At 42.1% G+C, this 15,786-nt stretch overlaps 1 protein-coding gene across 4 annotated transcripts in view; it reads right to left on the bottom strand.

Moving 5' to 3' along the window:
* The window catches only part of LOC121289087 (rho GTPase-activating protein 29-like), a 112,157-nt gene extending 98,728 nt beyond the window's left edge, over positions 1 to 13,429 (bottom strand). For all 4 annotated transcript variants that reach the window (XM_041208109.1, XM_041208111.1, XM_041208110.1 and 1 more), the window contains exons 1-2: positions 13,225 to 13,429; positions 11,215 to 11,553 (exon numbers count right to left, since the gene is read on the bottom strand). In XM_041208109.1, coding sequence (XP_041064043.1) covers positions 11,215 to 11,470 — 256 coding nt within the window. In that variant the 5' untranslated portion in view covers positions 11,471 to 11,553; positions 13,225 to 13,429. The remainder of the gene's footprint in view (positions 1 to 11,214; positions 11,554 to 13,224) is intronic.
* Between the last annotated feature and the right edge of the window lie 2,357 nt (positions 13,430 to 15,786).

Genomic DNA, 15,786 nt, shown 5'->3' with positions numbered 1-15,786 from the left:
GTTACCCGTAGCCAGTGAGGATACAAAGATTTCTGTCAAGGCCCCAGCAATCTCCTCCCTTGCCTCCCTCAGTACTCTGGGGTAGATCCCATCTGGCCCTGGGGACTTATCCACCTTAATATTCTTCAAGATGCCTAACACCTCTTTTTTGATCCAGGCTATCTACACACTCTTCCCTAGACAAATCGACAGCTAAGTCCTTCTCTTTGGTGAATACTGATGAGAAGTATTCATTTACCATCTCTCCCATTTCTTCTGGCTCCACACACAGATTCCCACCTCTGTCCCTGAGTGGGCCTACCCTTCCCCTGGCTACCCTCTTGCTTTTTACACATGTATAAAAGGCCTTGGGATTTTCCTTAATCCTGGTTGCCAGTGACTTTTCATGACCCTTTTAGCCCTCCTGACTCCTTGCTTAAGTTTCTTCCTACTTTCTTTGTATTCTCCACGGGCTTCATCTGTTCCCAGCCTTCTAGCCCAATTCAGCAATGGTAATGCCATTGAACGTCAAGGGGAGGTGGTTAGATCCTTTCTTATTGAAGATGGTCAATGCCTGGCACTTCTGTGGCAAGAATGTTACTTGCCATTTATTAGCCCAAGCCTGAATTTTGTCCTGGTCTTGCTGATCTGGACATGGACAGCTTCAGTATCTCAGGAGTTGCGAATGGTACTGAACAATAGTCACTGATGATTACCACTTCTGACCGTATGATGGAAATATTGATGAAGCAGCTGAAGATGGTTGGGTCTGGGGCACTACCCTGAGAACTCTTCCAGTGATGTCCTGGGATGGAGACGACCACAACCATCTTCCTTTGTGCTAGGTATGACTCCATCCAGTGGCGAGTTGTCCCCACAACCCCCCAAATTCCCACTGACTTCAATTTAGCCTGGGGTCCTCCATGCCACACCGTCACACTTACAGAATCATACCTTACAGATAATGTCCCAGACACCACCATCACTGAGTATGTCCTGTCCCACCAGCAGAGATGGCGGCACAGTGGTATACATACAGTCAGGAAGGAGTTGCCCTGGCAGTCCTCAATATTGACTCTGGACCCCATGAAGTCTCATGGAATCAGATTAAAAAATGGGCAAGGAAACCTCCTGCTGATTACCATGTACTGCACCCCCTCAGCTGGTGAATCAGTACTCCTCCATGTTGAACACCACTTGAAGGAAGCATTGAGGGTAGTAAGGGTATGAAATGTACCCTGGGTGGGGGACTTCAATGTCCATCATCAAGAGTGGCTCAGTAGCACCACTACAGACCGAGCCCTAAAGGACAGAGTTGCTAGACTGGGTCTGTGGCAGGTGGTAAGGCAGCCAACAAGAGAGAAAAGCACACTTGACCTCATCTTCACCAACTGTCTACCGCAGATACATTTGCCCATAACAGTATCGGTAGGAGTAACCACTGCAGTGTACTTGTGGAGACAAAATCCCGTCTTGACATTGAGGATACCCTCCGCCATGCTAAATAGGTTAGATTTCGAACAGATCGAGCAACTCAAGACTGGGTACTCATGAGGTGCTATGAGCCATCATCAACAGCAGAACTGTACTCAATCACGATCTGTAACCTCATGGCCTGGCCTATCCTCACTCTACCATTACCATCAAGCCAGGGGATCAACCCTGGTTCAATGAAGAGCGTAGGAGGGCATACCTAAAATTGAGGTGTCAACCTGGTGAAATTACAACACAGGACTACATGTGCATAAGCAGCAAGGTGATAGACAAAACTAAGTGATTCCACAACCAACGGATCAGAACTAAGCTCTGTAATCCTGCCACTTCCAGTCGTGAATGGTGGTAGACAATTAAACAACTCACTGGGGAAGGACTCTCAAATATCCTCATCCTCAATGGTGGAGGAGCCCAGCACATTAATGTAAAAGAAAAAGGCTGAAGCATTCACAACAACCTTCAGCCAGAAGTGCCGAGTGGATGATCCATCTCAGCCTACTCCGGAATTCCCCAGCACTACAGGTGCCAGTCTTCAGCCAATTCAATTCACTCCACGTGATATCAAGAAAAGGCAGAAGGCACTGGATACTGTAAGGCTATGCGCCCTGACAATATTCTGGCAATAATAAGACTTGTGCTCCAGAAATTACCACGCTAAGCTATTCCAGTTACAACACTGGCATCCACCCAGCAATGTGGAAAATTGCGCAGGTATGTTCTGTACACAAAAAGCGGGACAAATCCAACTCAGCCAATTAGCTCCCCACTAGTCTACTCTTGATCATCAGTAAAGTGATGGAGGGGGTCATCAATTGTGCTATCAAGCTTAGCAATAACCTGCTCACTGACATTCAGCTTGGGTTCCCCACCAGGGTCACTCTGGCCTCGTTACAACCTTGGTTCAAATATGGACAAAAGAGCCGAATTCCCGAGGTGAGGTGAGAGTGACTGCCCTTGACATCAAGACAGCATTCAGCCAAGTGTGGCATCAAGGAGCCCTAGCAAAACTGGAGTCAATGGAAATTAGGGGGAAAACTCTCCGTTTGTTGGAGTCATACCTAGCACAAAGAAAAGCGGTTCTGGTTGTTGGGGGTCAATCATCTCAGTTCCAGGGCATCACCGCAGTAGTTCCTCAGGGTAGTGTCTTCAGCCCAAACATCTTCAGCTGTTTCATCAATTACCTTCCGATGGTCAGAAGTGGGGATGTTCACTGATGATTGCACAATGTTAAGCACCATTTGTGACTCCACAGATACTGAAGCAGTCCATGGTCCAAATGCAGCAAGACCTGGACAATATCCAGGCTTGGGCTGACAAGTAACATTCATGCCACAGAAGTGCTAGGCAATGGCCATTTCCAACAAGAGAGAATCTAACCATCACCCCATGACATTCAATGGCATTACCATCACTGAATTCCCCACTATCAACATCCTGGGGGTTACCATTGACCAGAAAATGACCTAGACTAGCCATATCAATACTGTGGCTACCACAGCAGGTTAGAGGCTAGGAACCCTGTGGCGAGTAACTCACCTCCTGACTCCCCAAAGCCTGTCCACAATCTGCAAGGCACAAGTCAGGAGTGTGATGGAATACTCTCCACTTGCCTGGCTGAGTGCAGCTCCAGCAACACTCAAGAAGCTTGGCCCTATCCAGGACAAAGCAGCCCGCTTGACTGGCACCTCTTCCACAAACATTCACTCCCTCTGCCACCGACAAACAGTGGCAGCATGTACCATCTACAAAATGCACTGTAGAAACTCACAAGGCTCCTTAGGCAGCACCTTCCAATTCCACAACCATGACCATTTAGAAGGACAAGAGCAGCAGACACATGGGAACACCACCACCTGGAAGTTCCCCAAGCCACTCACTATCCTGACTTGGAATTATATTGCCGTTCATGCATTGTCACTGGGTCAAAGTCCTGGAACTTCCTCTCTAACACCACATAGAATGCAGCAATTCAAGAAAGCAGCTCACCACCACCTTCTCAAGGGCAATTAGGGATTGGCAATAAATGCTGGCTTAGCCAGCAACACCAACATCCTGTAAATAAATGTTAAAAAAAAAATCCCTACTTCTGGGCCAGAAGTTCCAGGTTCAAGTCCCACTTCAGGACTTGATGGCCATGTAAGGTATATTTATAATGTGGCCAAACAGGTTGATTATTAGCCTGTAAATCCTTCCAATATGCCTGATGGCTGGCAGTAAGAGTGAAAATGTTTCCTGGGGTTGGCCATGCTACAAAAGGCAAATCGCAAACCACTGCACTATTTTGCCAACCATAATCATGGACCAACCAATGGAAGTGCATGGTCACAATTGCCTTCTTAAAGCACTTCCTCCTTCAGGTACCATGCCCTAAGGAATGAGGGATTTTATTCTGTTTCAAAACTAGAAAAAAGTTATGATTGTTCTACTTAGAGCAGAGTAGTTTTTACAGGAGATTTAAATAGAGGCACTCAAAATTATGGAAGGTTTTGATAAAGTATTAATGGAGAAACTGTTTCCACTAGCTGGAGCATAGGCAGTGGATATAAATACCAAATAATTAGCTAAAGAACCAGGGGGATGATAGTTTTTAAAAGCTCAGATAGTTAATGTGACCTGAAATACAACGTCTGAAGGAGAGTGATGGAAGCTAACCCAATAGTAAATTGGAAAAAGAAATGGATTTGAACTTGGAAAAGAAAACTTTGCAGGGCTGTGGGGAAAAGAGATGAGTAGGACTAATTGGATAACACTTTCAAAGAGCCAGCAGAGGCCTGATGGGCTGAATGGCCTTCCTGATAATTCCATAACATAGGATTTATATAATGAGAGGCGTTTAGATTTGCTCACAAAGCACACATAACTGATAAAATTACTGGATTTGACTTCAATTACAGGATTATGGTTAGAATTACCTTTCCTACTGTGCTCACTAAGCTTATGGTATCCTATTTCCCACATTTCAGGTAACTAAAACCCTTTCACAGATTGGTTTGGATTGAAATGAATTGATCTGGTTATAAACAGAAAGAGTACATGTTTCTTGGCAAAAATACTACAAGGCAGCGTTTCCAGACAAGAGGGAATCGTTCACGATCAGCTTAACATACTGGCACCAGTGGCATAACTATAAGTGGCAGCATGGCATTTCCAAATTGAGTGACAAAAGCCATGAAATCATAGGGAATCACCATCCACAGCAGATTGGATTGGTAAACTGCATCAGGGAAAGCAGAGCTCAGTTCATTGCAGCTGTCGGTATCATTGCACCAAGGATAGTCATTGAATGGGGCCGGAGGGAAGTCAGCTTCCGGGGGTCAGGACACAGATCTATCTGGTCCCAGTATAGGAAGCTCCATTTCTCCCAGACCTCCTTACATACATGTGAGCGAGCATGAGAGGGGAAACTGCAGCAGCAAACTCAGTAATTGCACACTAAAAAGCAAACTTTTGTATTCCGACATTCCTGTCGAAACATAGGGAAATTTGAGCATTCACAGCTCAGATTCTACAACCAGTGATTTTTCTGCTTCTCTGCTCTCAGCAAGTCCCAGGAGTGCAGAAGCAAAAAATTTATACTTAAGCGCATTAAGGTAGAAACCACTGTTGGGGGAAAGCATTGTGGGTGGTCCCTAGAAATGCGAAAAAGGAACTCTTGTACAGTTCAGGAGAGGAGATGGCTCAATTGTTTAAAAATAGTGGGGGAAGAGATGTGGTGCCAAAGACACTCATTCATTTCCTTCCGCAATACTGAAAAACTCTCAGCAACCCCAATACTGTTAGACTTCTTGCAATATTCAAAAAGCATTTCCCAATCCTACTGGACAACAAGACTTATGGCTAAGGACCTGCTTCCTAAACCCCAGAAATCCTTCTTCTTTGAAAAGCAAAAGCTGCTTGGAAAATTGAATTGGTAAACAGACAAAATTAATATGTAATATGGGAGGCTGTTCCTCAGAGCTAAACAGTGTGTTAGCCAATCTAATCATTCAAAAAGACACTTTACATTTTGGTGTTGGAAACCTCTTTGCGTATATGTCAGCTGAAAAAGACTTTTCAAAAATCTGCAAATAGACACCAGGCAAACAGTAGCAGGCTGAGATGAACCACCATCCTAAGCAATGGAACATGGTAGAGATGGAGAGATATGGTGCTCGAAGTGAGATAGATGAGCCACCAGAACAAGCTAGTCTTGTATGCTGTTACACAAGAATGCATAAAAGCTGTCGTAACTATTTTATTATGAAATTATCACTTTGCTCTGCATTTTACCCAATTAAATAAAGCAGCTTACAAAGTGCCACGAAAAGGCGGCTACAGTCACAAATTACTTTACAGGCATATTGAACTTTTTAAGGAAAACCTGTATTTTAAAAAAAATACAAGCAAAGACACAGAGCAAAAACCGACTCAATGCAAAGTGACCACTTTCAGGAAAATTCCTATGTGGATTATACTGACAGATCTGTCCTGAGAGAACATGGAATATTACACCTGGAAAAGTGTTGTGGCCTTCAAGCAGAGACACTTAACAGGGAGATAGGAAAGATGCAAAAGACTGAACTTTAATCTCCCATGGTTGCAGAGACAAAAGACTGATTACCACATCTCAGCAATCATCTAAAATCCATCTCCTGTTGATTCATATCTCAGAATGAGTAAAATGGTCGGAGATCAAAGAAAACAGACTCTGGGCGCAAGACATGTTTTTTTTCCCTTACAGGAATATACAGGGAGAAATGGGTTAAAAAGCTAACTACAGAGTAGTGCAGTGTGTGCTAGTGCATGTGACAGCAAGAAGAACAAGTTGCAGAAAAAGCGTCTCTCTCTGTTACTGGAAGTAAAGCAGCAGAAGCCATAATCAAGTAGGAAATACTGCAGCTTCTTCAGCTATCCTGCAGAACCAAGTGTCTCCAAACCCACTGCAAAACTGCCAAAGTCAGCTCTACCAGAACCACCCAACTTAATGGTCGCAGCAACTTGCCATCTATGACTTGCAGACAAGCCAAAGACTGAGTTGTACATTTTTTAGACTTTTATTTGGACTCTTAACTTCTCATTTCAGATCCATGTGCATGTATGTGTGTTGCATTTTTAAAAAAATTTTCTCAGGTTTTTAGTAACTAACAAACTTATTGTTTGCCTCAAGAAAGCCTGGTTAAATTGGCTCCCTCTAAAAAATACTTTTGGGCAGAAAAAAGTATCCACAGGGGAAGGGATCCCTTTTAAATTAATCTTGCTGCAACCTTCCAAGAGGGTTGAATAAAGAAGGGGAGCCAGCTCCTCACCCGGGAGCATAACAAAATGAGGGTCCTGTTGGGGGAGTTAAATTGGGGGACATCACCCGGGGACCGGTAGTAACAAATGCATACCAAACTTTGATACACTGTTAGTGCGAAGGAGTACACAAGCATAATATATAAAGGTGACACAGAATACAAGGCAGTTTCATTCTCTTGCACTCACCTATCTCAGTGACCTACATCTATTTTAAAATTCTCATCCTTATTTTCAATTCTTCCATAGACCTTGCCCCTCTCTTTCTTCAATCATCTCCAGCCACAAAACTCAGATCCCTGTGCTCCAATAATTCTGGCCTCGCAAGCATCCCCAAATTTTAATTGCTGCACCATTGGTGGCCATGCCTTCAGCTGCCCAGGTCCTAAGCTCTGAAATTCCCACCCACAAACCTCCCTTTCCTTTAACGCCCTCTGATTAAGTTTTTGGCCATCTGCTCCTGTGGCTTGGTGTCAACTTTTGCTTCACAACACTCTTCTGAAATGCCTTGGGACATTTTATTGCATTGAAGGCACTATATAAATAAGTTGATTTTGTTATTGTACTGCTATTGTACAAATAGAAGTAGGGTAGTAGGAGTTAATCTCCATGAAAAGTTGATGCTTGGATGGCTTAAAAGGAGATTTTAAATACAGAATTTTTATTTTAACTAGCGGGATAAAAACATTGATAGCATTTACATGTTGCACTCTAAAAATATCACTGAGCTTAGCAGCAAGGCTTTGCATTCCTTAGAATGCCCCTACTTGAACTTCGTAATCAGCAGATAAATCCAGTTTCAGAACAGTGGATATTAATTATTACACAGAATGGAGGGATAGCATGAAGGATATAAAACACTCAACAACTGAAGTTATTACGCTACACATAATTCTGCATTTCAGGAAATGGTATAAATAGAGTTGTGCACTTAATGTGTTGGAGGATGAAAGGAAAGAAAAAAACCTTGAAATGAAGTGATTGAGGACTTTCATGTGCATCCAATCTATCAGTTTGTACATTCCTAACTGACATAGCTACGTAAGCAACGAATTAAGACACCTTTAGTTGCATTGCAAAGGCATAAAAGGGAAAATAATTAAAACGGAAAAAAAAGGTAAAAAAATGAGACTAAAGTTCAAACAAAATTATAGTACTTCAGTTTAATTACAGTACTTCAGTTTAAAATTCTTTACGATCAGAATACATGCAAGAAACACGAAAATAGACTATTCTTCCTAATTAGTCCATTTTGGTCTTTATCCGCCCTCAAGCAACTAACTAAAATCTTAAAATTTTGACATGGTCACTGCTATTACACAGCTTCACAAACCTTTGATTTTTTTGCATAATGTACCTTCTGCTTTAAATTTTCTATGTTCCCTTGTGCCAAATCTCTCAATTAATCATTGAAAGCAGTGTGTTTCCACAGTTTTTTAGCCATCCAAACCTGAGGACTGGTGCTTCTGATTCTAATTTTGAACCATCACCTGACAACCTCATTTGTAGCTGCCAGCATAATTGTACCCCAATAAGATAACCCGTCAGTACCAACCCAATGATTAGCATCTAACTTCGAGAGTACTTGGTACAACAATACACTTTTTTCACTATTTTGTGACATGAGCAAGATCAATTTCAATATAGAAACATTGCATTTTGTCTCAGTAAGTTCATAGCTATATTGCAAGGGTCCTGTGTTTCTCAAGTTGAATATTTATTGATATCTGATTGGAAAAGGTAGGGCTGTACTTAGTTCTGGTATGATAGCCAAGTGGTTATGGTACTAGGCTTGTAACCCCAAGATCAAGAGTTCAAATCTCATCATGGCAAATTATGAAATAAAAATTTCTTACAGGTTCACATCAGGAAAAGCAATTACAAACCACAACTGTCCTATTGTCCCAGCTACATGCTGCAATGTTCAATAATTTCCCACCTGACACCATTGCGGGAACACCACAAAGTCAAGATGACCCATCAGCACCTTAACAAGGAATCTAGGGATGGGGAATAAATACAGCCTTGCTGATTCATCATAAAAGCAAATTTTTCTTTAATAAATCAATATGCAGCTTGGGTTGGAAGCAACAAGGGAAGGATGGACTGATTATGAGAGATAAATAGCTTGACAGATAGATGAGGGGCTGTTTCCCCTGGTTGGAGAGTTAGAAATCACAGTCTTAGGATAAGGGGTTGGTAGATGAAGAGAAAATTTTCACTCAAACAGTTATGAATTTTCTACCCCAGATAAATATACTCAATGATTGAACATCTACAAGACTAACATATTGATTTTGGGCATTAAAAGGAATCAAGTGATCTGGGGATAGGATGGGAAAGTAGGCTTGTTGTGCAAGTTCAGCCATAATTTAAATCAAATGGTGGAGCAGGCTCAAAACTACATAGCCTAATCCTGCTCCCATTCCTTAATTTATGTTACATGTCTGGGTTATGCTACAATACAAATGGATACAGGATAGTGTGGATAAGCTTCCTTAAAGTAAAACTTCAGGTCACTTATAAGAGATAATTATGCCAAGGAATCCAAGATTTTTTTTTAAATGGCAAGCCTAAATTTAAACTACCCCTTTAGTTAACCATGCTCCCACCATCAACATTATGAAGTGAGGTTACACCACTGGTTGCCTGTGGAGCTTAAACCCACTTTTGCTGCCAGAAGGAGGAATCATCACCTCTTCTGGTCATAGACACAGCACTCATTGATTAAACGTTCGCTCAACTTGGCTAAATGCATTCTTCAAATCAGAGGAGGTTCAAAGACCAAAATTATTGAAAACAATAACTTTTGCAGTGGCTTGTTTTCCGTTCCTGAGCTATGGAATTTTCCCCTTCACACAATAGAAAAGAGCACATTGGTAATGTCATCCAGGTAATTCTGTGGGAGGGTAGGAGTGAAGCAATCTGAAAGTGTAACATCAACTTTGTCCCTTGACTTGTTGATTCCACTACACTCAAACACACCAACATGTCTTTCGTGCATGTAGACCTACAGTTAACTTCATTCTATCGTTCAATCACGAGGCTCTGCATGGCATCTTTGTTCTTGTGGCTTATGACTTCAGAATAATGCTGAACTTTGCCAATTACAGTATTTGCTCAGCATGGGAAGAAATGGGAAGATAAAGAGCACACAAAATTTTAACACCACTGACTAACTTTTCCTGCACAAGGAATAAGTGCCACCCAACTTTAGTTTCCAGATAAGCTGCAGGTCTTAAGCAACTGTGTTTTCATTGAAAAAGCAGCTGCACGGTAGACTGCTTTATAAATCAGACCATAAAATGGCAATTGACTTCATCCAGCACCCACTTGGACAAAGAATTCTGCATGGGAGAGCAAAGTGCTCCCTTTTGTGGATGCATATGTAGTTTTCACTTGGCATTCAGCAACTTTCAGGTTCAACAAAGTTCAATTACCAAAGGAAGTAGAGTGGAGGTTGAAGTCCACAAGTAATGGGTATTTGACATAACAAATTGAGAGTTATGTGGGTGGGAAAGAAAGTGTTTATACTAAATGATGCAGTTAGGGAAATCCAACTTGTTGAAATGATGCTATCATGAGCCCAAATTTGTGGGTGGTGCAAGAGGTTTAGCTTTGAGAACTAAGATACTAATCTCAAATCCCTACACAAAATTTCAACTCAAGTATTTTTCACAGTTCCAGATCATGTATGCAGCATACACAGACATAGTTGCATAAGGTTTGTTTTGTGTCCCTGTCATTTCCATCGCTGAGCTGATTGTGATCTCAGCAACTCATGAGAAACAAGTATAAAATAATCAAATCACCAAATAATCCTGCAATAACGTTTCAGAGTTCTCACAACATGTGCGTTTATCATCTGAACTGCTCAATTAAGAAACTCTCCATGACTTCTTCAGCAGTACCTAGCAAGTGCACACACTCCACTGCCTAACACAGCCAGAACATAGGCACATGGGAATGCTAACAGCCATAAGCCACACATCATCATGATGTGGGCATGCAAATCAACATTCCTTCATTGCTACTGAATCAAAATCCTGGCACTTCCTATGCAACAGTGATCTGTTCAAGAAGGGTCACCACCACTTTCTAAAGGCAGCTCAGAATAGACAAATAAATGCTAGTCTCACCAGCAATGACCACATCCTAAGAATAAAAATAATATTTTGCTTCCAAGTATTTTTTTATATATTTCTAAATAACTCATCTAATGTTGATCATTATTGGGCACTCCAGGAGAAAGACGAAGATCCACTGCAGACCGACGCTTGATACTTCATAAGAAAGGATTTTTTGCACAAGGAAATGTAAACATAATGATGCTAATCTTTTATTCAGCCTTTAGGCAGAGCCAAAACCTGCAAAAGTTTATCACTGACACTATTCTTCTCGTTTTAAGGTACCAAATCATGCTGATATTTAAGAAATTATGGGATAAGTATTAAGTAAATGACACACCTTCTGAAAGAAAGGCTTCTTTCAAATGCTCCAGGACATCTGCAAACTTCCTGACATCATTCACCAACTGCATAATATATTCTGGATCCACAACTGGACTGTCATAACAATCAGAGTTAGAGCTGATACTGCTGATAGAACCACTTTTGGTACTTCGGCCCATATTCCAGTTTCCTGAGCTGGGTAAGGCAAAGAAATTTGAACTGGAGAAACGGGCAAAACCACGTTTATTACTTCCAACAGTCTGTCGCAACATCCCAGCTGGCGAGCTGCTTGAGAATTCCTCAGGGCAATCTGTAAAGCTAAATGACCATCTACAAAAGTTTAGGATGACAGATCCTAGAACAAGAACAGAAAACAAAGTTTCAGTTAAGATAGCATCAATACTTTTTTTGTTTCAGTAGAATCCCTTCCAACAAAAACTAGCACTTATATAGCACCTTAATTTGTAAAAAAGATGTGAAGTAAATTTAGAGGTATGATAAAAATGTTTTAGTGAGCAGTGAAGAGTGATCATTTTCTCACCCCATAACTGCAGTTTCCTTCATATGGAAAGATTATTCCAATTATCTCCTTTAGGTATGATGGCTTGCTAAGTTACTAAGGCTCAAGGCTCAAATCACTTGTCTACTGCAATGTCAACACTGCACTGGAGTGTTTAACACTGAGGCACTTGCCACATCTCACTTTTAGACCTAGTTTTGTAACAGAGTGATGCTTCAAATCTCAATGAAAACACTGCACAGTAGCTTTGCTCTCTATTACAAAGTACTTCAAAAATATCACCAGAACCAGGGTTAATCAAATACATTATAATAATAACAAACAATTTACATATCGCGGATTATTAAAGGGGATTTACAATGTGCCAACTAGTGCACAATCCAGAGTGGATGGGAATGTCAACACATGACAAGCGAGATGTCAGGGGTCAAATAAGACAGATTACAAACTCATTAAAATTATAGCACTAATTGACACAAATAGGGCAAAAAGGCAATCGTGGTAAATTATATCCACAAAGATTTTTATTTTTTCTAATTTGATAACATTAACACCGCAGCTTCTGCCGCAGGGGACTTTCCTGTTTACTACCGAGAAGAGCAGCATTATGAGCAAGTTTCAGTTCTTTTCGAGAGCGTATCTTAAAAGTATTGCACCACACATTTGAACGTTGTTCAGCGGCCAACAGTACAGATGGATAATAGACCCAAAAAAAAAACGGACTTCAAATGATCGGTCGTGTTCGACGGTCGCACTTCGAAAGAGTCAAAATAAAATCCCACGTAGACACAAACTTCTTTTTGGTTTTCCAACGGAGTAACATGCGATGCAGCTCAACTGAAACAAGTGCAGACGTGGTGGTTTTTCAGTTGGTGAAAAAAACAGATTCATGGCCTGATAACCCTCAACTTGCGAGGTGCGGTGCTCCCTTATCTTGCAGAGAATGTCTTGCATTCCTTTGGGTTAAACAGCTCCACACCCAACCAGCAGCCCACTCTCTATCCCCCACCCCAACCCAACCCACCATTAAATCCACCCCGTCCCCAGGAGGCTATTGCTGCTTTAAAAACCACTGGGAGCAGGGCAGGCAGTGTTGAGCTCGCACCAGCCCTCACCCCTGGATTAGGTTGGGGGTTGGGGGGTGGGGGGCGGGGGGCGGAGGGGAATGGGGAGGCGAAGAGGGCGGGGCATCAAAAGCCCGCCGCGAGCCTGCCCGGATCGGGTGCGCGCGCGCCACACACCGGGAGCGCGAGCCCTGGAGCCCGAGTTAACGGTCACAGTTGGGGGGGGGGGCGAAACAGACGGGGACAAGCGCCCGTCCAACTGAGCTCCCTCCTCAAGAGTTTCTGGGGTGGATGGAAACCCTTAGGAAAATCAGACTCGACTTCAAATATCAGCGATTCGTTTTTCCTTGCTTTTCTTTTTTCGAGGAGGAGGAGGAGGAGATAAAAGGTAAATCTTTTCTTTTTCGCCACTGAGCATCAGGAGAAATCAAAGCCAACTCACCCGCCTGACGAGGGTATCGGATTTCGTTAATGGTCTCACAGTCATCGTGTTTTGACTTTGTTTTTTTTCCCTCCCCTTTCTCTATTAAAACGGGTGTTTGCTTCCCGCACGCTGGCGCGACCGTTCAGAAGCAGACTTTTTCACGCCTTTCCCTTCCTCCGTGGCCGCTCAGTGTGAAAAGCCCATCGGCCACCAGTTTACCTTCACACTTGGCCAGTGCCCCCGCCCCCGCCCCCGCCCCCGCCCGCATCACCACGTGGGGCGCGAAATCTGGCATCCGATTGGCCGGATGCCGCGGAGAGGCCCCGCCCCCAACGCCCCCCCCCCCCCCTCCTGCTCTCTACCCGACCCTAACCCCATCCCCACCCCACGCCAACCCCCCCCCCCCCCCCCCCCCCACTCAATTCAGGAATCTGACTCCAACAGCAACGACAGGTGAAGTTTTTTTTGGAGGGGGTGCTGAAGAGGGCGAGGATCGAGTTGCAATTTGACTGGGGGGGGGGGGGGTGGGGGAGCATGCTAGTGAACGCCTTTTTTTTGTTTTAAGTGCAAGGTTGTGAGTGCCTCCGCGTCTGAGACGAGAAAACCAGTCAAAATGCAACCGTTTTACAGGAACACGCTCAGCCGAAGCAGCCACACAAGGTCTCTCATACAGTGTAAATAAATGGGTTTTTCATTACCCTCCGCCCCATGCATTCATGGCTTTAACACTTAAAAAACAAACATCAGGAGCGGTGCAGTCGCGATCAAAGACTTGGCTTTGAGCTTCCACCAGCAATAAATAATATTGTGATAGTACCTGCCACATTTCACCCCAAAATGTGCTATTCATATTGGTGTAGACTTTCTGAAACAAAAGGCGAGGATTTTCATTTACATATCTATAAAGAATGGTACAATAGTGTTACCATAGACTGAGGCATGGATTTGTGCCTGAGAACCCTCATGCTGTTTCTTAAAGGCGCGGATAGAAGGGTTACACTGGACAGAAAATAATCGCTGGGCAATTCTTGCAAAACGTACTGGCAGCTCCTCCAGAATGGCTTAGCTGAAAATCTGCTAACAAGTGCTAATGCAGCTGGATTGTATTCTGGGGAAGACCAGAAAAAAATTATAATCTGTAGAACATCTCAGTATAAAGGGTAAACACGTCTTTTGATGTTTTCCTCAAGATACTTAGTGACGAGGTACAGTATCGTACGTTTTTTCCCACTGTGACATTGTTTCCCCATAATGTTTTCCTTTATCTTTATCAGCCTATTACAATTTTGAACTCAAAGATTAACTTATAACTCATTTGTTGTGCCAATAGTGCATTCCATCTGTCCTGAAACGTAAGATGAAATCTATGTGTAAACCACATACCTGAGGGAAGCAATGCACAGTCCACGAACACTAATTTACTGTTCTGCAAAATGACAGGAATGTAAAGGCCTTTTGAGACGTTTATGGCTCCAAGAGGAAGAAATAGCTGATGTTCTTAAGATATTTTCACTCTTGTAAACATATATGTCAAAAGCTTATTCACAATTTACGTTTTCAAATATGCACACTAGTCATGTCACTGAAAAGTATTTTCCTCTGATCCGCTCTACAGACAGTATTGTAAATAGCGGCAGATATATGAAATTGCTATTTGGAAAAATTTTTGCTATGTTAAAAATCTGGCAGCAGGTTTACTATAAAATATAAAATGGTTGAGAATGTAACACATCAAAAGAGGAGGTTATAAACTGCAAGGACACATTTCAAAGTCATCCAAATTAAGGGTATATTCCAGGGTTGACTATGCCTCCAAACATTGTTTTAAAGTATAAAAATAATTTAGTTATATTTACTTTGTCATTTGTTTTCTTTGAGTAGTTTACTGTCCCATTTTTAAAAAAAAATCAATTTTAATAACTGATCTAGTTGCCTATTTTTTCACTTGGGCTCTTCATTGCATGCCTGGAAATGTGAACTTCATTCAACATGATGCTACACCAGAATTATGTGTAGGTCAGCAGAACTAGTAAAGAATTTTATTGAGAAAATATATACCTTGGATAGCTGTTTAAACATCAGTGCTGGAAATGTGCAACAAGTTAGGCAGCATTTGTGGAGAGAGAAAAATAGTTAACATTACCTTTGTTTCTCTCTTCACAGACGCTGTCTGATCTGAATATTTACAGCATTTTCAGTTTTTATTTCAGATTTTCAGCATCTGCAGTATTTTGTTTTTGTCTGGATTTTGAAACTGAGTTCAAATCCAGCTCAGACTAATAGGGTGAATGGAACATATGCAAAATAAATTTGGGTTGTCTCAATTCAGTTCCTGTTAAGCCTCAGCAGAAAATTATTCTTTATTGCCAATAAAATGACAATCTCATTCATTGACTGTAGGTGTAGAAAGTGGAAAAAATGGCACATTGGTGCATTTTGTGGTTTTCTGAGGTTAAGACACATTGAGGCAACCGAGGAAGCTAACCCTATGACAACTGACCTTAAAGTGGTTTCTGCTGCATTCTGTGTCTGGAATGAGAAATGTTCCATTGCCTGCACTAACATTCCTCACCTTGATGA

The sequence above is a fragment of the Carcharodon carcharias genome, chromosome 16, assembly GCF_017639515.1.
Source record: "Carcharodon carcharias isolate sCarCar2 chromosome 16, sCarCar2.pri, whole genome shotgun sequence".
In the NCBI taxonomy this organism is placed as follows: Eukaryota; Metazoa; Chordata; class Chondrichthyes; order Lamniformes; family Lamnidae; genus Carcharodon; species Carcharodon carcharias.
The sequence above is the reverse complement of the archived record's forward strand: the minus strand, read 5'-3'. Positions and strand labels throughout refer to the sequence as shown.